General features: G+C 69.4%; 2 protein-coding genes across 2 annotated transcripts; one reads left to right on the top strand and one right to left on the bottom strand.

Moving 5' to 3' along the window:
* Positions 1–5,383: 5,383 nt before the first annotated feature.
* Positions 5,384–15,091, top strand: LOC101947830 (rho guanine nucleotide exchange factor 15-like). The gene is made up of 16 exons (XM_065570413.1): positions 5,384–5,393; positions 5,484–5,676; positions 6,260–6,300; positions 6,554–6,599; positions 6,855–6,904; positions 7,121–7,341; positions 8,470–8,630; positions 9,428–9,580; positions 10,133–10,262; positions 11,031–11,105; positions 11,198–11,290; positions 11,632–11,786; positions 12,541–12,705; positions 13,105–13,190; positions 13,719–13,823; positions 14,184–15,091. The coding sequence occupies exons 1-16, from the start codon at positions 5,384–5,386 to the stop codon at positions 14,363–14,365; spliced, it is 1,866 nt and encodes a 621-aa protein (XP_065426485.1). The 3' UTR covers positions 14,366–15,091.
* A 495-nt stretch (positions 15,092–15,586) lies between these two features.
* Positions 15,587–21,521, bottom strand: LOC135976047 (multifunctional procollagen lysine hydroxylase and glycosyltransferase LH3-like; the record flags this gene model as incomplete). The annotated part of the gene is made up of 11 exons (XM_065570412.1): positions 15,587–15,945; positions 16,209–16,334; positions 16,608–16,754; positions 17,055–17,159; positions 17,633–17,698; positions 18,139–18,312; positions 18,674–18,815; positions 19,060–19,185; positions 20,106–20,210; positions 20,573–20,694; positions 21,348–21,521. Coding segments are annotated over 11 exons (1,443 nt in total), but the record flags the coding sequence as incomplete, so codon positions are not given.
* Positions 21,522–21,681: the final 160 nt, after the last annotated feature.

Here is a 21,681-nt window from a genome sequence, read left to right as displayed (position 1 = left end):
GGGTGCGGGGCTCTAGGGCCGGCACACCTGGCGCTGCCTCTGGCTGACTTCCGGGAACAGAAGGTGTCTCAGGACCTCGCGTGTTGACACAGGCAGGAAAGTTTCTTCTTGCGTGTCAGGGCTGGGCCCGAGGCCCAGGTGCCGTGCTGTGGGGTGTCGGGTGCGGGCTTGGTAGTGGGTGCTGGCCTGTGGGGTGCGCTCTCCCCAGCAGTCTCCTCTCTCCGTCCCCAGCGTTGCTGTCAGCTGTCCCAGCCCAGTTCTTCTCCACCCCAGAGGTGGCCGCATTTCAGGAGCGGGTCTGGGCCGAGTGGGTCAGAGGGGCCCTGCCAGCTGTGAGTGGGAGGACTGAAGGCTGGAGGGGGTGTATTCCTGTCCCCCCCCCATACCATTCACCCCCCCTCATGATACCTGCTTTCCCCCAATGCCCCCCTGGAAGGACCAGGCCCCTCTGTGCCACGCTGCCCCGTGCCAGGCGCCCCTCCCCAGTTGGACACTGGGGTCCCCCCTGGGAGGCTGGGGGACAGGAAGTTGGGGGTGGGAATCTCGCTGGCGGCTGGGGTCTCTGGGTCTCCAAGTTCCCCCATCTCTGCTGGATACCAGGGGCACTGGAGGGGCAGAGAGAACACAGGAGTCCTGGCTCCCAGCCCCCCTGCTCTAACCACTAAACTCTCCTCCCCTCCCAGAGCTGGGGAGAGAACCCAGGAGTCCGGGCTCCAGCCCCCGCCCCCCACGTGAGGGACAGGGGCAGGAAATGGGGGCGGAGGAAGCAGAGTAGGGGGAGCGGGGGGCGGGGCCGGCAGAGCCAGAGCTGCAGCATCAGTCAGGTAAGGACTGGAGGAGCTGCTGGCTTGGGGTGAGCTGCAGCGGTGGGGGGGGGGGGGTGTTGGAAACCGGGGGGAGGTAAAGTTGGGAGCTGGCCCCTCCCCTGCCCCACATCACCCTGCCAGGGCCCCATGTGCCCTGCAAGGGATGCACCGAGGGCGGGGGAGGGGAGCCTGGGGCAGAAGGAGGCAGGCGGGGGGGGGGCATCTGGCAGGGGAACCTCTGTAAGGGGTCGGCGGGGGCACCAGTTGTGTTGGGGATTAGCTTAACTGGGAGACAGGACTCCTGGGTTCTCTCCCCGGTTCTGGGAGGGGAGTGGGGGCTGGTGGGTTAGAGCAGGTGGGGTTGGGAGCCAGGAGAGAACCCACCAGCCCCCACTCCCCTCCCAGAGCCGGGGAGAGAACCCAAGAATCCTGGCTCCCAGCCTGCCCTCCCCCACTGCTTTAACCACTCGACCCCATTCCCCCAATTGGATGCCCTGCTGGTTTAGCGATCCCCCGGGCAGCCTGGTGCCAGCGCAGTGCCCCTGCCTCAGGGCACCCCACCCTGGTCCGGAGATAGGAGGGGACTGACAGCTCCAGCGCAGCCCCCACAGGGCTGGCGGGGAATCCCCCTCAGGCATTACGGGGTCTAAGATACACACTGTGCAGCACCGAGCGCGGCCAGCATCGGGGAAGCACCAGGCACGGCGGCCTCCATAGGAGGTGGGGGACCCAAAGCTGCGTGTGTGTGTGTGTGGGGGGGAGAGGATGTGTGTGTGGGGGAGGGCGCTCAGCAGAGAAAGAGTCGGCCGGGGAGCTAAATTGGTCCAGCCAGGAAGCTCTGTCAGACAACACACGCCCCTGGGGGGCAGAGAACGAGTGAGGTCTAGTGGGTTAGAGCAGGGGGGGCTGGGAGCCAGGACTCCTGTGTTCTTTCCCCGGCTCTGGGAGGGGAGGGGGGGCTGGTGGGTTAGAGCAGGGGGGGCAGGGAGCCAGGACTCCTGGGTTCTCTCCCTGGCGCTGGGAGGGAAGTGAGGGCTAGTGGTTAGAGGGGAGGGGGGAGGTGGGAGCCAGGACTCCTGGGTTCTCTCCCCGGCTCTGGGAGGGGAGTGGGTGCTGGGGGTTAGAGCAGTGGGGGCTGGGAGCCAGGACTCCTGGGTTCTCTCCCCAGCTCTGGGAGGGGAGTGGGGGTCTAGTGATTAGAGCACGGGGAGGGGGCTGGTGTAAGATTTCCCCACTACCAATTGGGGCTGCCGGTCCTGCCCCCCACCTCTCCTGTGGGGTAGGGCCCCAGGGGGCAGTTTCAGTTACTGCCTGCGGGGATCCGTGCTTGGGTGCTACCAGGAGAAGGGGAGAGGCCTGGCCCTTGGGGAGGATACAATGGCTGGAAGGGGAATGTGTGGGAAGAGAACCCAGGCGTCCTGGCTCCCAGCCCCCCTCTGCTCTAACCACTAGACCCCACTCTCCTCCCAGAGCCAGGGAGACAACCCAGGAGTCCTGGCTCCCAGCCCCCCCTGCTCTAACCCACCAGCCCCCAGTCCCCTCCCAGAGCCAGGAGAGAACCCAGGCGTCCTGGCTCCCAGCCCACCCTACCCCGCTGTAACCACTAGACCCCACTCCCAGACCAAGGGATGGAACCCAGGCATCCGGGCTCCCAGCCCCCCCTGCTCTCCAGACACTCAGAGCAGGTCTGTGCTCAGGGCTTGGGATTGTGGATTCCCTGCTCTGGGACTCAGCCTACGGGACAGGGTGACGTTCCCCCCTCCAGCTGATTGGTCCCCGGGCAGCCTGGTGCCGGAGGGGTGCCACTGCCTCGGGGTTCCCCACAGACGGTCCGGAGATAGCAGGGCCCTGACAGCCCCAACGCAGCCCCCAGAGAGCTGGCGGGGAATCCCTCTCAGGCATTACGGGGTCTAAGATGCACACCGTGCAGCCCCGAGCGTGGAGGGTCTCTGTAGGAGCCAGGGGACCCAAAGCTGCGTGTGTGTTGTGTGTGTGTGGGGCGGGGGGGTGAGAGAGGATGTGGCTGGGGGGGCTGGGGGGCTCGGCAGAGACAGAGTTGGCCGGGGAGCTAAATCAGTCCTGCCAGGAAGCTCATGCAGACACCGCAGCCCCCTGGGGTCAGAGAACCAGCGAGGGCTAGTGGTTAGAGAGGGGGCGGGACGGTGGAGCCAGGACTCCTGGGTTCTCTCCCCGGCTCTGGGAGGGGAGTGGGGTCTAGTGGTTAGAGCCGGGTGTGGGGCAGCTGGGAGCTCGGACTCCTGGGTTCTATCCTCTGTGTACTCTAGTTCCGTCTCATCCCCTCCCCCTTGCCTCAGTTTCCCCATCTGGGTTCCTTAGCGCTGGTATAATGTGGAGCCGGGAGGGGCCAGGGCAACTCTCCCCCCGCCCCCTCGGAAATTCCTGCCCTTCCTCTGGATTTTCCATTTCCTGCCATCGGAAAGACGCACTTCCCCTCCCCGCTGGGCCAGAGCTTGGGGGTGTGTGTGTGTGTCCCTGCACCCCCCGCAGCTGGCAATCTACACCCCCAGGGCTCCCTCTCCTCCCTGCATGGGGGTCACCGTCTCACTCCTGGGGTAGGGGTGTTTTCCTTTGGCAGGCTTCAGTGCGGAGAACCCAGGAGTCCTGGGTCCCCTCAGCCAGTGGCTGTCCTGCCGGCGTGTGGGACCTTGGCCCCGTACTGCCCCAGGCTGAGGGCGATTCCCCGCCCGCTCGGCTGCAGCTCTCCTGGTACAAAGGGGCCCTGTGTGAGCCACGCCGTGAGTCACCGGGGCTGGGGGGGAGCTGGCGGCTTGGCTGGTGCTCCCGCCCGCCCGCCTGCACAAAAGGGCCTTTGAGAGCAGGGCCGGGCCCGGAGCCGGGAGGGGGTTCGGGGGAGACCATGGGGGCCCTGGCTCTGTGCTGGGGGGAACCAGCCCTTTCCAACCACTAGCCCGGTTCTTCGCCCCCTCTATGTATAGCCTAGGGGGAGGAAGCCCCCTAGCGTGGCAGACTAGCCATTCCTAACCCCCCTGCTTCCCACGGAGTCGCGTGCCCCGCTGTGTGTCATGGGCCCCGCGCTGCCGGCCCCCAGGGGTGATTCTCCCCGATGGGGAGACTGATATCTGCGAAACTGAGGCACTGACAGATGGATGGACATAATGGAGGTAATGGAAAAGGGACAGAACCTAGGAGTCCTGGCTCCCAGCCCCCACTAGCCCCCACTCCCCTCCCAGAGCTGGCGAGAGAACCCTGGCTCCCAGCCCCCCGCTCTAACCCACCAGCCCCCACTCCCCTCCCAGAGCTTGGGAGAGAACCAAGGAGTCCTGGCTCCCAGCCCCCCCCCCCCCCATTCCAGCCATGAGACCGCACTGCCCCTCCCCACCTATATTATCCAGTTCAGCCCCACAACCCTCCCCACCCCCCACATGGTCAGCTAGAAATATCGCAACAGCTGCAATTGCCCTGAGTTTACCCCCCGCCCGCTCCTCCCCTGGGTGTATGTGGGGGCCAGGACACCTGGGTTCTCTCCCCAGCTCCATGATGTGTCCGTCACTGGCTGGTGCCTCAGTTTCCCCTAGGCAGCAGTGCTGCCAGCTCCTTTGGTCCATTCCCATGCAGTTGTGTCGGGGATGGGGGGTGGGGTGGTGGTGGTGAGGAGGGCTCCTGGCTCGGGCAGCAGCTGGGGAATCCAGGCCAAATTTAACCCTGGCAGCTGGGCCGGGATTAACCTGGGCCGGGGCAGGGCCGGGGAGGAATGGTGGGGGAGGGGAGACAGACGCACCGGCAGTGAGGGGAGATTCCCCCCCCGCTCCCCACCAAGCCCCCCCTTGCTCCTGGCAGCAGGGCACCCCCCGGCGCTCCTTTCTCGGTGTCCTGGGGAGGCCCGGCTGCCTGCTTCTCCCTTGGCACCATCCCGCCCCGCCCCGGGCCGCGGGCGTCGCCCGTCCTGTGCCAACAGCCCGGCCCCGTGTGCCTCGGGAGCCATATGGAAACACGGGGCTGGGCTGGGAGCCAGGACTCCTGGGTTCTCCCCCCGGGCTCTGGGAGGGGAGCGGGGGCTGGGAGCCAGGACTCCTGCTTTCTCCGGAAACAGCCGGGTGTGACCCCTGGCGTCCTACCCGGGTTTTCTCCGCCCCCTGCAGCTGCCTCGGTGCTTTCCCTGAGTTTCCTGTTCCAAATTCGTTTGCTGACCTGTGCGCCCTGCCCCAGAGGTGGGCGCATCTCAGCGCCGGGCGAGGGGTCCCCGGATAACCAGCCCCCTCCTCCCACCCCAGAGGCGGTTGCCTCACCCCCTGACCGCATCTCTCTCCCCCGTGCAGGTGACCATGTCGTCGATGGACCCCCTGCCCCCCGCCCTGCCCCCTGCCCAGAAGCCCACCCGCATCATGAAGCCACGTCCCCCCTCGTGGTCGCGGCCCTGCTCGTCCCCCCAGCAGGATGTGGCCCCCCGCCTGGATCCATCCCCCGGCGGGGAGCAGGGCCCGGGCAACGTCCGCAAGATGGTGGGGCGCTTTGAGCACCGGGCGGGGCGGGGGCCCCGGCGCCCCAGCCCCCCCACAGAGAACGGGGCCCAGCGCCCCCCGCAGACGCCCCTGGGGATGGAGCTCGGTGAGTCTGGTTTGGGGGTGCCGGGTGGCCCCGGGGCGTCATGTGCCAGGCTCCCCCTGACCCCATCTCTCTCTCTCTCTCCCCTTGCAGGTCTGGGGCAGGACGCTGGGGGGCAGCCCCCCAGCCCGGAGCCCCTGGGCGCCTGCCCCCCACGCTGCCCCTGCGGCTGCCACCGGCGCCGGCCTGGCATGGTGCTAGTGTGGGTGCTGGCGCCCGAGGGGGAGGAGCCAGGCTCGGACGGCTCCGCCTCCACTGATGAGGAGGGCCCCCTCTTCCGGCACCTGTTGGAGGTCACCACCCCCGCCCCCCCAATCCCGCTGGTCCCCCCTCCAGCCTCCCGCCCCGCCCCCCGAGGACGGCAGCGTGGTCCTGACCAGCTACCGCTCCACTGCCCAGCTCAATGGGGGGCCCGGCGCGGGCCAAGCCCCCACGCCGGGCCAAGGGGGGGGTGCCCCAGGCGGACAGGCCCCCCCCGGCCGTGCCCCCCAAGACCCCAGGGAAGCCACTGCGCAGGGCCTGGACCCCCAGCCTCCTGCCCAGCCCCCCCAAGCCCCTCCAATCCCTGCCAAACCGTGCCCCCCACTCCCACCTGTCCAGGCCCCCCATGACCCCCCAATTGCTGCCAAACTGTGCCCCACGGCCCCGCCTGCCCTGCCCCCCCATGACCTCCCAATCGCTGCCAAACCGTGCCCCATGGCCCCGCCTGCCCTGCCCCCCCACGACGCCCCAGTCCCTGCCAAGACATGTTCTCTACCGCCGCCCCCTACCCAGCCCCCTCCCTGCCCCCCCACCCAGGATCCCCTGCCCCCGCCAAGCTCTGCCCTCCCCTCCCGCCCCCCTCTTCCCAGCCTCCCCCTCCCCCGCAGAAGGAGGGCGCCCCGGCGCGGGAGAATGGGACCCTGCCAAGGTACGGGTCGCGGGCGCCCTATGGGAAGGGGGTGGGCGTAGGATCCGGGTGGGGGGTGCCGACTGAAGGGGGGGGGGTGGGATCGGGGTTCCCCAGGCGGGGCTGGCTGGGGAGGAGGGGATCAGGGTTTCCCAGGGATGTGTGGGATGGGGGTCGGGAGGGTCGGGGGGCAGGCTGGGGGGTCGGGGTGTGTGGGATGGGAGTTGGGGGGGCAGGCTCCCCAACCCCCCGACACCACGCTCTGTATCCCCAGGAGACTCCGATGGCCACAGTCTGGAGCCAGAGCCGCTGAGGGACAGGTCAGTGTCCCCACAGCCCCCCATCTGTCCATCTGCTCTCCAGCCCCCCTGTTGGTCTGTCCCCCGAGCCTCTCCATCTGTCTGTCCCCCAGACTCCCTGTTTGTCCATCTGTCCCCCCCACAGCCCCTCTGTTTGTCCGTCTGTCCCCCCCACCGCCTCTCCATCCGTCTGCCCCCCAGTCCCCCGTTTATCTGCTCCCCTGCAGCCCCCCATCTTTCGGTGGCGTTCTGACCTTGCTCCCCCTCCCCCCACAGGTGCTGCCCGTCCCCGAAGGGCCCCGGCTGGGGGCTGCCCCTGCAGGATGGTAGGGGGGGCTGTGCCCGGGGGGGCGCTGGGGGAGGGGGGAAGGAGGGGCTGTGGGGTGGGGTGGATGGAGAGGCCCTGCAGGAGGGGACGGGATGGGACGGACACCTGGGTATGGGGGGGGATTGGGGCCCCAGGGTGGGAAGGGTGGTGTAGGAGACTGGGGGAGCGAATGGGGGGCAGCCCCCCGTCTCCCCCTGACCCCGTCTCCCCCCAGAGCCCCTGTACCAGACGTACCGCCAGGCCGTCATCCGCAAGGAGCTGCACCGCCAGACCCTGCCCCGCAGCGCCAGCCTGACCAGCTGGGACAGGGACCCGGCCCCCCCGGCCCTCCCCAGCGCCCCGGCCCTCCAAAGCACCCTCTGGCAGGACCTGCCGGCCGTGCGGGAGAGCGGCCTGCTCCGGCGCCTCAGCCCCCAGGAGTGCAAGATGCAGGAGGTGGGTTGGGCCGCCCGGTTCCTCCTGACCCTGGTTCCTCCTGCCCTCCTGATTCCCCTGTCCCCCCAGTGCCGTGTCCCCCTCTTCCTCCTGCCCCTCAGTTCCCCAGCCCCCAGGGTCCTCCTGCCCCCCCCGTGCCATGTCCCCCATTTCCTCCTGCCCCCCAATTCCCCTGCCCCCCAGTGCCATGTCCCCCACTTCCTCCTGTCCCCCAATTCCCCTGCCCCCCGATTCCCCTGTCCCCCCAGTGCCATGTCCCACACTTCCTCCTGCCCCTCAGTTCCCCAGCCCCCCAGTGCCGTGTCCCCCACTTCCTCCTGCCCCTCAGTTCCCCAGCCCCCAGGGTCCTCCTGCCCCCCCAGTGCCGTGTCCCCCACTTCCTCCTGCCCCCCAATTCCCCTGCCCCCCAGTGCCATGTCCCCCACTTCCTCCTGCCCCTCAGTTCCCCAGCCCCCAGGGTCCTCCTGCCCCCCAGTGCCATGTCTCCCATTTCCTCCTGCCCCCCCAGTGCCGTGTCCCCCGCTTCCTCCTGCCCCCCATTTCCTCCTGCCCCCCAGTGCCGTGTCCCCCACTTCCTCCTGCCCCTCGGTTCCCCATCCCCCCAGGTCCTCCAGCCCCCCCAGTGCCATGTCCCCCATTTCCTCCTGACCCCCAATTCCCCTGCCCCCCAGTGCCGTGTCCCCCACTTCCTCCTGCCCCTCGGTTATCTCTGTCCCCCAATTCCCCATCCCCCAGGTCCTCCAGCCCCCCCAGTGCCATGTCCCCCATTTCCTCCTGACCCCCAATTCCCCTGCCCCCTGGGTCCTCCTGCCCCCCCAGTGCCATGTCCCCCATTTCCTCCTGCCCCCTGATTCCCCTTCCCCCTGATTCCCCTGCCCTCCAGTGCCATATCCTGCACTTCCTCCTGCCCCCCGGTTCCTCCTGCCCCCCAGTGCCAAGTCCCCCGCTTCCCCTGCCCTCCAGTGCCATATCCCGCACTTCCTCCTGCCCCCCGATTTCTCCTGCCCCCCAGCCGAGCCCCCTACCCCCGGCTCTCCCCGCCTGGCCCCTGGGCTGTGGAGCAGTGGGGAGGTGATGGCGACGCCAGGGAGGGGCCGTGGGGCCCGGCTGACCCCCGTGTCCCGGCAGAGCCTGTTCGAGGTGCTGACGTCGGAGGCCTCGTACCAGCGCTCACTGCGCCTGCTGGCCGAGCACTTTGTGGGGTCGCGGGCGCTGGGCGAGACGCTGGTGCCCCGCGAGCGCCAGGCCCTGTTCTCCAGCATCCTGCGGATCCAGGAGATCAGCGCCAGGTCAGCACGGCCCCCGTGTGCCCCCGGTGTGTTCCTCCTGGTCCCTCTTGTCCCCCCGGCGTGACCCACGGCCTGCCGCCAGCCTGGCCTGCCCCCTATGTATCCCCGGCATGCCCCCCTTGTACCTCTGTGTGCCCATGGCATGTTCCCCCACAGCATGTCCCCTGTGTACCCCCGTGTGCCCCCAGTGTGACCCACGGCCTGCCTCCAGCCCGGCCTGCCCCCTGTGTGCCCCCATAGCCCTAGTGTGTCCCCCCGATCCCCCCATGTACCCTCGGCCTGCCTCACAGCCTGCCCCCTGTGTACCCCCTGCGTGCCCCACAGCATATACTCCCTGTACTCCTGTGTATCCCTGGCATGTCCCCCCTGGTCCCCCCCCTGTACTCCCAGCGTGCCCCGCTGTGTATCTCCAGCATGTCCTCCCGGCATGTACTCCCTCGTCCCCCCGTGTACCCCCAGCGTGCCCCATGGCATGTCCCCCCTGGGTCTCCCAGCATGTTCCCCCCAGACCCCCCCAGCATGTCTCCCCATATACCCCCAGCATGTCCCCCTTGGGCCCCCAGAAACCCCCCAGCATGTCCCCCCAAGGTCCCCCCAGCATATCCCCTTGGCCAGCATGTCCCTCTGTGTATCCCCAACATGTTTCCCCTGGACCCCCTCATATTCCATCCACGGCCCCCCCAGATCCCTCCAGCGTACCCCCGATACATCCTGGACCCCTGCTCCCAGCCTGCCCCCCGCCGAGCCCCCCGCCGCACGGTGCCCCCCTGGCCCTGACACCCCCGTTCCCGCGGCAGGTTCCTGGCGGCGCTTGAGCGGCGCGTGGCCGAGAACCTGCAGATCCAGGACGTGAGCGATGTGGTGGCCGCCCACGCCCGGCGCGACTTCTCCGCCTACATCGACTATGTCCGCAACCAGCCCTACCAGGAGAAGGAGTACAGCGCCCTCATGTGCGCCACGGGGCGGGGCTGTGGGGCTGGGGGCGGGGCTATGGACAACAGGGGGTGGGGGTGGGGCGGGGACTGGGCTATGGGACACAGAGGCGGGGCTATGGAGATGGGGCGGGGCTGGAGGGTGGGGGTGGAGCTATGTGGGGCTGGTGGCCACAGGGGGCTATGGGGGGCCATGGGGCAGGAGTATGAGGGGCACGGGTGGGGGTACAGGAGAGGGTCCGGGTGGGATATGGGGGGAGGGTGGCAGGGGGTGGGGGCAGGGTGAGGCCCACGTGCCCAGGCTGCGGTTTGGGGGGGGTAGAAGAGAGGATATCGGGGATGGGGGCAGGGGGATGGGGGTGGGGCTATGGGGGCCCATGGCAGAGGGGTATGAGGAGCACGGGGTGGGGGTACAGGAGAGGGTCCGGGCGGGATATGGGGGGAGGGGGGTAGGGTTCGGGGGGGGTACAAGAGAGGCATATGGGGGATGGGGGCAGGGCGAGGCCCAGGTGCCCCAGGTGGGATTCGGGGGGGTCAGGCCCCGTCTCACCCCCTCTCCCCTTGGCGCAGGGAGCGAAACGGGCCCTTTGCGGCGGTGCTGGGCCGGCTGCAGGCGCATCCCGTGTGCCAGCGTCTGCCCCTGCTCTCCTTCCTCCTGCTGCCCTTCCAGCGCATTACCCGTCTCAAGATGCTCCTCGAGGTAGGGACCCCGGCGTCCGGGACAGCCTCCCCCACAGCGAGAGCAAGGCTGGGGGCCAGGACGCCTGGGTTCTCCCCCCGGCTCTGGGAGGGGAGCAGGGGCTGGTGGGTTAGAGCAGGGGGGGCTGAGAGCCAGGACTCCTGGGTTCTCCCCCCGGCTCTGGGAGGGGAGCGGGGGCTAGTGGGTTAGAGCAGGGGGGCTGGGGGCCAGGACGCCTGGGTTCTCTCCCCGGCTCTGGGAGGGGAATGGGAGCTGGGGGGTTAGAGCAGGGGGGACTGGGTTCTCCCCCCGGCTCTGGGAGGGGAACGGGGGCTGGTGGGTTAGACAGGGGGACTGGGGGCCAGGACGCCTGGGTTCTCTCCCCGGCTCTGGGAGGGGAATGGGGGCTGGGGGGTTAGAGCAGGGGGGACTGGGGGCCAGGACTCCTGGGTTCTCTCCCCGGCTCTGGGAGGTGAGTGGAGGCTGGTAGGTTAGAGCCGGGGGGCTGGGAGCCAGGACTCCTGGGTTCTGCCCCCGGCTCTGGGAGGGGAGCGGGGGCTGGTGGGTTAGCGGGGGGGGGGGGGGGCTGGGGGCCAGGATGCCTGGGTTCTCTCCCCAGCTCTGGGAGGCGAATGGGGGGTTAAAGCAGGGGGGCTGGGGGCCAGGACGTCTGGGTTCTCTCCCCAGCTCTGGGAGGGGAATGGGGGCTGGGGGGTTAGAGCAGGGGGCTGGGGGCCAGGACGTCTGGGTTCTCTCCCCATCTCACCCGGGTCCCTCCCTGTGCCCCAGAACATCCTGCGCCGGGCGGAGGAGGGCTCGGAGCGGGAGAGAAATGCGTTGGATGCCTTGGCCTGCATCTCCCAGGTGAGTTGGGAGGGAGTTGCTGTGGGGGGGGGGGGGGGAGGGCCAGGCGCTGTGGGCACTGCCCCCCCTCACTCACCTGCTCTGCCCCCCAGATCATTGAGGAGTGCAACTCGGAGGTGGGGCGCATGCGGCAGACGGAGGAGCTCATTGAGATTGCTGGGCGCATCGACTTCGACCGGCTCAAGGTGCCCCCCCAGGGCCTGGCCCCCTGCTCTTGCCCCCGAAGCCCTGCTCCCCACCTGCCAGCTGGGCATGGAGTGGGTGTCTGGGGGGTCCTGCCCCCCATGGGTCTGGTGCTGGGGGTTCTGCTCCCACCCGCTGCATCTCTAACCCCCCTGGCCGTGTGCTGGGGGTCCTGCCCCTCCTCCTGTGTCTCTGACCCCCCAGACATGTGCTGGGGATCCTGCGTCCCCCCCCTGTATCTCTGACCCCCCGGCCCTGTGCTGGGGGTCCTGCCTCTCCCCTCATGTTTCTGACCCCCCCCGCCGTGTGCTGGGGGTCCTGCCCCGCGTCTCTGCCCCCCCAGGCGGTGCCCATCATCTCGCAGAGCCGGCGGCTGGAGAAGCAGGGAGCGCTGGCCGAGGTGCTGCCCCGGGGGTCCCTGTTCGGCACCAGGCCCCGGACGGTTCCCATCCACCTCTTCCTCTTCAGCGACCTGCTGCTCGTCACCCAGCGCAAGAGGTGGGGCCGGGGGGGCAGGTGTGGGGATATGTCAGGAGAGAAGAGGGCTGGGGGTGTCTGGGATGGGGGTTGGCGTGGATCTGGGACTGGGGTGGGGGGTGTCTGGGAAGGGGGGGCTAAGGAGTTCAGGGAGGGGGTGTCTGGGGCAGGTGGGTTGGGGGGTCAGGGCTGGGGGCTCCCTGGGGGTCTGGTGCGGGGAGAGGGGGCTCCGGCGGGGGCAGCTGGGCGCGGGGCCAGGGAGAAGGGGGCTGGAGGTGTCGGGGTGGGAATTGGGGTCTCGGATGCAGATTGCGGGGCTGGGGGGTATCTGGGGGGAGAGGGTCGGGACGGAGGGACTGTGGGGGTGTGTGGGGGAGGGGAGCTGGTCTGGGGAGGGGGCCGTGGGGGTCGGGTCAGAGGGGCTGTGGGGGTGTCTGGGGAGGGGCCGTGGGGGTCGGGTAGGGGCAGAAGGGCCGTGGGGGGGGGTCAGAGAGGGGGGCTGGTCTAGGGAGGGGCCGTGGGGGGGTCAGGTCAGAGGGCCTGTGGGGGAGTCTGAGGGGAGGGTCTGGGCGGAGGGACTTTGGGGGTGTGTGGGGGAGGGGGGCTGGCCTGGGGAGGGGCTGTGGGGTCGGGTAGGGGCGGAGGGGCCATGGGGGGGTCTGGGAAAGGGGGGCTGGTCTAGGGAGGGGCCATGGGGGAGGTCTGGGGGAGGGCTGCTCTGGGGAGGGCCAGTGAGGGTCCCAGCCGCACCCTGACCCCCGTGTTCCCCCCCCAGCGCGGGGCGCTTCGTGGTGCTGGACTACGGGCACCGGTCGCTGGTGTCGGTGCAGGGGGTGGGGCAGCCCCCCCCGGCGCCCGGCCTGGCCCAGGCCTTTTACCTCACGCTACTGGAGAACCACTGCGGCCAGGCCTGCGAGCGCCTCTGCCGGGCCCCCAGCCAGTGAGTGGGGGGGCTGTGGGGATCCCAGGGAGCCATGGGGGGGCCACAGGAGGGTCTGGGGAGGCTTCGGGGATCCTGGGGGGGCTGCGGGGAGAGGGACCCAGGAGAGGCGGAGGGGCCCCGGGGAACAGGGATCAGGGGAGGAGGCCAAGGGAGGGCCTGGGGAGGGGTTCCTGGGGGGAGCAAGACAGGCGGTGAGGGGAGAAAACGGGGGGCCCCCAAGGGCAGGCCAGAGGGACACTCCTGGGTGGGGCAGGGGTCCCCCCTCTCTGTCCCTGAGGGCCCTGTAGCTGTCTGGGGGAGGGGACGTGGGTGTGAGGACAGGACCCCCCCACACACCGAGGATGGGGGAGGGGCAATGGAGCTCCCCCTTTTTACAACCCCTCCCGCACCCCCCAGGTCGGACATGCACCGATGGATGGAGGCCTTCCCCCAGCACGGCGCCCCCCCCAGCCAGCCCCAGGAGACCATCTACGAGGACTGGGGTGGGTACACTCCGCTCGGACGCCTAGGTCCTACCTGGCTCGTGGTTAGAGCAGGGGGGCTGGGAGCCAGGACTCCTGGGTTCTCTCCCCAGCTCTGGGAGGGGCGTGGGGGCTGGTGGGTTGGAGCAGGGGGCGGGGGGGGCTGGGAGCTAGGACTCCTGGCTTCTCTCCCCAGGTCTGGGAAGGGAGTGGGGGCTGGTGGGTTAGAGCGGGGGAGCTGGGAGCCAGGATGCCTGGGTTCTCTCCCCAGCTCTGGGAGAGGAGTGGAGGCTGGTGGGTTGGAGCAGGGGGCGGGGGGGCTGGGAGCTAGGACTCCTGGCTTCTCTCCCCAGCTCTGGGAAGGGAGTGGGGGCTGGTGGGTTAGAGTGGGGGAGCTGGGAGCCAGGATGCCTGGGTTCTCTCCCCAGCTCTGGGAGGGGAGTGGGGGCTGGTGGGTTGGAGCAGGGGGCGGGGGGGCTGGGAGCTAGGACTCCTGGGTTCTCTCCTGGCTGGGGAGGGCAGGGGTCTCACCTGCCCCCCTCCCCCCAGACTGCCCCCAGGTGCAGTGCGTGGAGCCCTACCTGGCCAGGCAGGCTGATGAGCTGAGCCTGGAGCCGGCCGACGTTGTCAACGTGCTGCGCAAAACGAGCGAGGGTGAGTGTCGGGGGGGCGGAGGGGAGGGCTGGGCGGTGCAGCCCGCCCAGTGCCCGGGCGGGGAGCCCCAGTGCTGCCCCCTGGTGGATGGAGCTGGATCAGACCCATGCACCTGCTGGCTCCCCCTGTTCCATGCTTTGCCCCCCTGAACCTCCCATTGGGGTCCCCCTGGTCTCCCTGTCCTCGGGCCCCACATCCCTGGGGCCTCTTGCCCCACTGCTGTCCCCCCAACCCCGTGCAGCCACGGCCCCTCCCCCGGGCGCTGGCTGGGTCTTTCCCCCCGTGGCTGGAGGGTGCGGAGAGCAAGTCGTTGGCGCTGCCCCGTGCTGGCTGCGCTCACCCTCCGCTCCCACCCGGCAGGCTGGTGCCAGGGCCTGCGACTGGGCGACGGTCACAAGGGCTGGTTCCCGGCCAGCCATGTGCAGGAGATCACCAGTGAGCACGTCCGCCGGCGCAACCTGCGTGAGAGACACCGGCTCCTCCAGGCCGCCCGGCAGCTGCAGCTCAGCCGCCTCACCACCGGCAAGGCAGACTCTGCCTGAGCCGGGCACGGGACCCGCCTGATCCGCCTGATCCGGGCACGGGATCTGCCAGGCACGAGACACGCCTGATCCGCCTGATCCGGGCACGGGATCTGCCAGGCACGAGACACGCCTGATCCGCCTGAGCCGGGCACGGGATCTGCCAGGCACGAGACACGCCTGATCCGCCTGAGCTGGGCACGGGACATGCCTGATCTGCCTGAGCCAGGCACAGAACACGCCTGATCCGCCTGAGCCGGGCCTGGGATATTGCGACGGGCACCAGGCCGGGTGTGGCCAAGCCCCAGCCGAACTCAGCCTGAGCCAGTGTGTGGGGGGTGCAGGCCTGGCCCCCTCCCCACCCGCAGCCAGCTGCCCCCTGGCACCGCGGGCACTGCCGAGGGTGGGACAGCTCCGGTGTTGGACGGGGGCTGCTCCGGGACAAGCTACCTCAGTTGGGCCACCCCCCCCTTGGGGCCAGGTGGACACACTGCCACTCCCCCCCCCCCCCCCGGACGCACGTCCCTGGAGCTGTGACCCCCTCCCTGTCCGTCTCCTGGCCCCCCAGCTTCTGCCTGGCAGCTCCCAGCAGGGATTGGTGTGGGGGGAGAGGGGGTGGGGCTGGCGGGTTCAGCTGCTGTTTCTTGGCCTGGCTGGTGCCCCCCCCGTATTAATTTATTAGGGCTGGAGGTGGGGGGAGGTCGTGCCATGGCTGGTTTTATAAAGAGAAGGAAAAAGGAATGCCTGGCCCTGTGACTGACATGGGGGGGCCCCGAAGTGTCGGGGGAGGGGGGGGAGTCTGGGTGGAGACATGTTGGGGGGAGGGGGCATATGCTTTCTCCTGGGGAAGCTGCGTCACAGACACCCCCCCAGATGCTGTGCAGGGACTTACGCTCTGGCTGTCACTTGCCCCCCACGGCTTCCGGCCTGGGGGGGGGCCCTGGTCAGCCCTGGCACCCCGAGCGCCTCTCCCCCCCCAAGCACTTTCCACAGCTGGCTGCACAGGCTGAGAGCTGGGGTATTTGCCCCCGGGGGTGCAGCCCCCCGCCAACCCACCCAGAGCTGGGGAGAGAACTGAGGAGTCCTGGCTCCCAGCCCCCGATGCTGTAACCCACCAGCCCCCACTCCCCTCCCAGAGCAGGGGAGAGAACCCAGGAGTCCTGGCTCCCAGCTCCACCCCCTACCCCACTCCCTGCCCCACAGACCCCCCCCCACGACGGAAAGACACCTCCGAGGCCCTGGTTAAAAATACACATTTATGGGGGGAGGAACCCCAATAATTTAACACGTTTTATACACAGCAGCCACGTCCCCCCCCAGCACCACGGCGCAGCCCCTGCCCCATGCGGGGGCTGTCCCCCCCGTTGCCCACTGGCCCGAGGGGTGGGGAAGCTCGAGGGCCGAGGCTGGGACCCCGGGGGGGGGGGGGGGGGGCACAGCCGGGGCTAGGGGTCGACGAAGGAGACCATGATGTAGCGGGTCCCACGGGTGGTGGGCAGCCCCTCGTGGAAGTGGGTCAGGCGCCCCGGGTGCATCAGGCTCCAGCCCTTCCGCGGGGCAGTCACGGAGCAGGAGTAGCGCAGGAACCGGCAGCCACCGCCCTGGGGGAGACGGGTGTGAGTGGGGGCCCCTGGTCCTGACCCATGGCCCCCCCGGTGCCCCTCACTCCCGACCCGCAGCCCCCCATTACCCAGCCCCCCTGTGCCCCTCGGTCCTGACCCACAGCCCCCCCGGTCCTCACGTGCAGCCCCCTGTTACCCGACCCCCTCAGTCCCAACCCGCGGCCCCCTATTAATCAGCCCCCCGGTGCCCCTCACTCCCGACGTGCAGCCCCTGCTCTCCCCGGGGGGTGGGGGGGTCTCACCTCGTAGTCGCTGCCCTTGCTGTTGAGCGCGATGTTGATGGTGAAGGTGGACGAGTCGTGGTGGGGTCTCAGCGCCGGCTGCTGTTCCGGCCGATACCGAACCACGAAATTCAGCAGGGCCCGGGCCTGGGGGGAAGGGGCAGTCAGAGTGGACGGGGCCAGAGGGAGGGCGTGACCCATGCTGGGTAATGGCCCTGCAGCCGCTGCTGGTGCCGGCTGGAGGAGCGCTCCCCTCCGGGCTCCGTGCTGCCGGGAGGGCCGTGCTAAAGGGGAGGGGGTCCGGGCCCCCCAGGCCCGCCCGGCCGGTACCTTGGTGTAGTAGCCGGGGTAGAGCATCTCGGGAGGGGGGTACGAGCCCCCTAGCGAGCCCGGACACCCCCCCCCCCCCCAGGCCGGTACCTTGGTGTAGTAGCCGGGGTAGAGCGTCTCGGTGACGGGCGCGATGAATTCCCGCAGGAACCGCAGCCACTCGCTCTCCAGCCCGATCTGCCGCATGTGGATGTCGTCCGTTGGCACGTTCTCGTAGCCCCCGGCCAGGCGGGCGTCCTGGGGACGACCGGACCCTTCAGCGGGGGGCTGCAGGGGGCGCTGGGTGCAGGGATTCAGGGGGCTGCAGGGTGTTGGGGGCAGCGGGGGGCGCTGGGTGCAGGGATTTGGGGGGCTGCAGAGTGTTGGGGAGTGGGGGAGCAGCAGGGGGCTGTGGGGAGTTGGGGGGTAGCGGGGGGCGCTGGGCTGTGGGGAATTGGGGGGCAGCAGGGGGCTCCGGGGAGTTTGGGGCAGCAGGGGGGAGCTGGGGGGCAGCAGGGGGCTGTGGGGTTCAGGATGGGGGGACTGCACCCCACTCACCTTGTGCTGCCCGCCGGACCATATCCCATAATGCTCCACTTCCTCCACCAGCTCGTCGCAGGCCACCTCCGACAGGATGGGGAACCAGTAGACGTCAGGGCAGGGCTGGGGGGCAGGAGACAGTCAGGGCTGCCCTGGGGAGCTGGGGGGGTATTGGGGGGCACCATGGGGCAGGACTGGGGGGCAGGGGACCATCAGGGCTGCCCTGGGGGGTTACTGGGTGGGGCGCCGTGGGGCAGGACTGGGGGGCAGGGGACAGTCAGGGCTGCCCCGGGGGGGTTACTGGGGGGAGATGCCTGGCAGGTGCAGGAAGTTGGGGGGGGGCAGGGGCAGCATTCTTGGGGGGATCGTGATGGGAGAGGTGGGGGGAGGACGCCCAAAGGGGGGGTAGCTGGGGGGGATTCCCAGGGGGATTTGGTGGGTGTTTTGGGGACAGTGTGGGGGGCTGGCCCGGCTCTCGGCCCAGCCCCCCATGTTCCCAGCAGTTCTGGTGGGGGAGTGGGGGAGTGATGGGAGTCTGGGGGACGTTGGGGGTGATGGGGAGCTGGGAAGGGATCTTGGGGGGGGGGGGGGGTTACCTGCTCCACCAGCTCCCCGTCCAGCACCCGGGAGTAGTTCTTGTGGATGTATTTCTCCTGCCAGTCCTGGGGGGCCCAAAGACTGCATGAGAGACACCCCCTGCCCCCCATCTCCCCTCCCGTAGCCAGCCCCCTGCCCCCGTCTCCCCTCCCCCAGCCTGAGGGATGAGTTTGCCCCTCATACCTGGACCCCAGGGCCCCCTGCCCCATCAGCCCTCTGAGCTGGCGCTGGGGACGACCCCCAAGCCCCTGGACCCCCTGGGCCAGCCCAGCCCCCGCAGCAGTGTAGGGGCCAGGACACACAGCAGGGGGGCGTGGCCTGGGATGGGACATGCTGTGGGAGGGGAAGGGGGTGGGGCCAGGGTGTCACTCACCGGGAGGTTCTCCGCGATCTGCCAGAGGTCAGGGTGCAGGCAGGGGGCGGGGCAGGGGGCGGAGTCACTCACCAGGGGGTTCTCCATGATCTGCCAGAGGTCGGGGTGCAGGCAGGGGGCGGAGTCACTCACCAGCGGGTTCTCCGTGATCTGCCAGAGGTCGGGGTGCAGGCAGGGGGCGGAGTCACTCACCAGCGGGTTCTCCGTGATCTGCCAGAGGTCAGGGTGCAGGTGGGACGTGTTGTAATTGGCCGTGGAGAGCAGGTGCCCGAACTCCTCCAGGTTCGTGATGTGCAGAAAAATCCCCTGCAGGAGATAGGGCCGTCAGGGACCCCCGGGGAAATCCGCCTCCCTGCTGGGGAGAGAGGGCTCGAGCGAGGGGTTTGGGGGGGCTGTTGGGGACAGGGTGGATCTCTTCAGCCTCTGGCAGACGCTGCTGCAGAAGGCCGTGTCGGGGCGGGTGGGGAATTTTGGGGGGCTTTGGGGGGCTGTGGGAGGTTAAGGGGGGCCCATACCCTCTCCCGGACATTCTTGCAGAAGGCTGTGTTGGGGTGGAAGGGGGATTTCGGAGAGCTGGGGAGTTCAGGGGGACTGTGGGGGGTTTTGGGGGGCTGTGGGGGTTCAGAGGGACTATGGGAGTTTTTGGGGGGTTAAGGGGGCTCCGTACCCTCTCGCGGACGTTCTTGCAGAAGGCCATGTCGGGGTCGGTCTCCTCCAGGGTGAAGACGCTCCGGTCGTGCAGCTCCGAGCGCAGCGTCTCCCCGCGCACCAGGTAGGCCTGGCTGATGTAAGGCACGTTCCACACTCCGCTGCGGGACGGAAACGGGGTCAGCGGGAGAGGGTGCAGGCCCCACCCCTGGGAAGGGGGCGGAGCTCTGGTGAGGGGTGGGTCTAGGCCCTTCCCCCAGGAAGGGCGCAGAGCTCTGGTTGGGGGGGGTCTAGGCCCCTCCCCTGGGAAGTGGGTGGAGCTCCGGTTGAAGGTGGTCTCGCCCCCCCCCCCGGGAAGGGGGCGGAGCTCCAGTGGGGGGCGGGTCCCTCTGGGGGATGACTCACGTGCGCTTGCCCTGCACCAGCTCGACGTAGTCCTCAGCGCGGGCGTAGTAGCCCTCAGGGCTCAGCGCCCCCCAGAAATTCGACCAGAGCTTGCCCGGGCGTGACACCATGGGTGCTATGACCTTCCTGCAAGGGGGCAGAGACAAAAGGGGTGGAGCTAAGCAGGGGGGTGGAGAAACAAGAGGCAGAACTAAGCAAGAGGGCGGAGACACAAGGGGAGGAGCTAAGCAAGGGGGCGGAGACACGATGAAATGTGCTCCGTGCAGGGGCAGGGCAGGTTTCGGGGTCTCACAGGTGCTGGTGGATCAGGGCGCTCAGGGTCCCCGGGCTGGGGAGCAATGGGGACCAGTGGGGGGTAGTGGGGGGGCAGGGCAGGTTTTGCAGGGCTGTACTGGTTCTGCCAGATCAGGGCATGCAGGGTCCCCAGGCTGGGAGATGGGGGGAGCAGTGGGGGGGCAGGGCGAGTTTTGGGGGGCTGTACCAGTTCTGGTGGATCAGGGCACACAGGGTCCCCGGGCTGGGGGGGCAGGGGTTGCAGTGGGGAGGTAGTGGGGGGACAGGGAAGGTTTTGAGGGGCTGTACTGGTTCTGGTGGATCAGGGTGCGCAGGGTCCCCGGGCTGGGGGGAAGTGGGGGGGACAGTGGGGGGCAGGGCAGGGTTTTGGGGGGCTGTACAGATTCTGGCGGATCAGGGCGCGCAGGGTCCCCGGGTTGGGGGGCTGTGGGGAGCAGAGGGAAGCAGAGGGGGCAGGGCAGGGTTTGGGGAGCTGTACTGGTTCTGGCGGATCAGGGCGCGCAGGGTCCCCGGGTTGGGGGGCTGTGGGGAGCAGGGGGAAGCAGGGGGGGCAGGGCAGGGTTTGGGGAGCTGTACTGGTTCTGGCGGATCAGGGCGCGCAGGGTCCCCGGGTTGGGGAGCAGGGGGAAGCAGGGGGGGCAGGGCAGGGTTTGGGGAGCTGTACTGGTTCTGGCGGATCAGGGCGGGCAGGGTCCCCGGGTTGGGGAGCAGGGGGAAGCAGGGGGGGCAGGGCAGGGTTTGGGGAGCTGTACTGGTTCTGGCGGATCAGGGCGCGCAGGGTCCCTGGGTTGGTCAGGGCGACGTCGGCGTCCAGGCTGAAGTAATAGTCGCAGTCGGGGTCCTGCCGGCAGATGTCCCTGGGGGGCACGCAGCGGGGGGGTGGGGGCATCAGACAAGCACCATGAACCCGGTTCCTTCCCCCCCCACCCCCACATGCTGACCCCACGGCCCCCCCACCCCTCGTCCGTGCCCATCTCCAACCCCCCACTTATCCATGCCCCCTGCTTCGTGACCCTAACATGCCCCCTACGCTCCTCGGTCCTGCCCCCCATTGCTCAGCCCCGCTCCCATCCCCACCCATCCTAATCCCTCTCCTGTAGCCCCCATCCCATTTCCAGGGCCCCACCCCCATTCCCATGGGCCCGCCAACAGTCCCATTGCCCCCACCCACTTCCTCTGACATGGCCCCGCCTCCATTCCCCAAGCCCCGCCCACTCACATGGCCATGTCCCGGGCCTCGCCCTGGCTCAGCTCTTCCTCCGGCCCCACCAGTCTGACGCTGGCAAAGGCCCCGCGCAGCCGCTCCCAGGCCCCCTGCACGTGGGGCTCGTGAAACACCTCCTGGGGGGGAGGGGCAGGGGTCAGCCGGGGGGTGCCAGGGACCCCCCCCGCGTGGGACGGGCGGTCCCTGTGGGGGAGACTCTAGGGATCCCTGAGAGGTCAGTGCTGGGGGATGGGGGAGTCTCCAGGGGGTTGCTGCTGTGGGGTTGAGAGAGGATCTAGGGGTTGCCGGGGGGCAGTGTTGGGGTGGGAGGGTCTCTGAGTAGATCTGGGGTCAGTGCTGGGGATGGGGGGGGCAAGTGCTGGGGATGGGGGGGGATCTGGGAGGGCCTGGGGGCCATTGGGGGTCATGGGAGGATCTTGGGGTCCCTGGGGGGATCTGGGGGTTCCTGAGAGTGAATGCGGGTGATGGGAGGTGTCCAGGGAATGGGGGTCGTGGGCAGGAGCCAGCAGTTGCGGGGGCAGCCAGGGGTCATGGGGCAGCTGGGGGTTGTGGAGGGTTGTGGGGGCAGCTGGGGGTCACGGGGCAGCTGGGGGTCGTGGGGTCACTGAGGTTGGTAGGAGGTCACATGGGCAGACGGGGGCCACAGGGGGTGGCGGGGTCACTGTGGGTCGCAGGGGGAGGCGGGGTCACTGTGGGTCGCAGGGGGAGGCGGGGTCACCATGGGTCACAGGGGGAGGCGGGGACAGACGGGGGCCGCGGGGTCACTCACGCGGTTGTGCAGGAAGAGGCTGAGGCGGGCGTAGGGATAGGCCCAGCCCAGCAGGCGTTGCAGGAACTGGGGCAGGAAGGGGGTCGGCTGCTCCACGAACACCCCCACCAGCACCCGGGGCAGCGCCTCCTCCTGGGGAGAGACGGGGGTCAGGCACCCCCATAACCAGCCACTGCCTACCCCCCAACCCAGCCACACCCAGCCCCCCAAGCCCAGCCACTCCCTGTACCCCCAAACCCAGCCACTGCCAGCCCCCCAAGCCCAGCCACTCCCTGTACCCCCAAACCCAGCCACACCCTGCACCCTCAAACCCAGCCCCCAAACCCAGCCACTC

The sequence above is a fragment of the Chrysemys picta genome, chromosome 16 (genome assembly GCF_011386835.1).
Source record: "Chrysemys picta bellii isolate R12L10 chromosome 16, ASM1138683v2, whole genome shotgun sequence".
Classification (NCBI taxonomy): Eukaryota; Metazoa; Chordata; order Testudines; family Emydidae; genus Chrysemys; species Chrysemys picta.
Note: the sequence above shows the minus strand (reverse complement) of the source record. Positions and strands in the feature narration are given on the sequence as shown.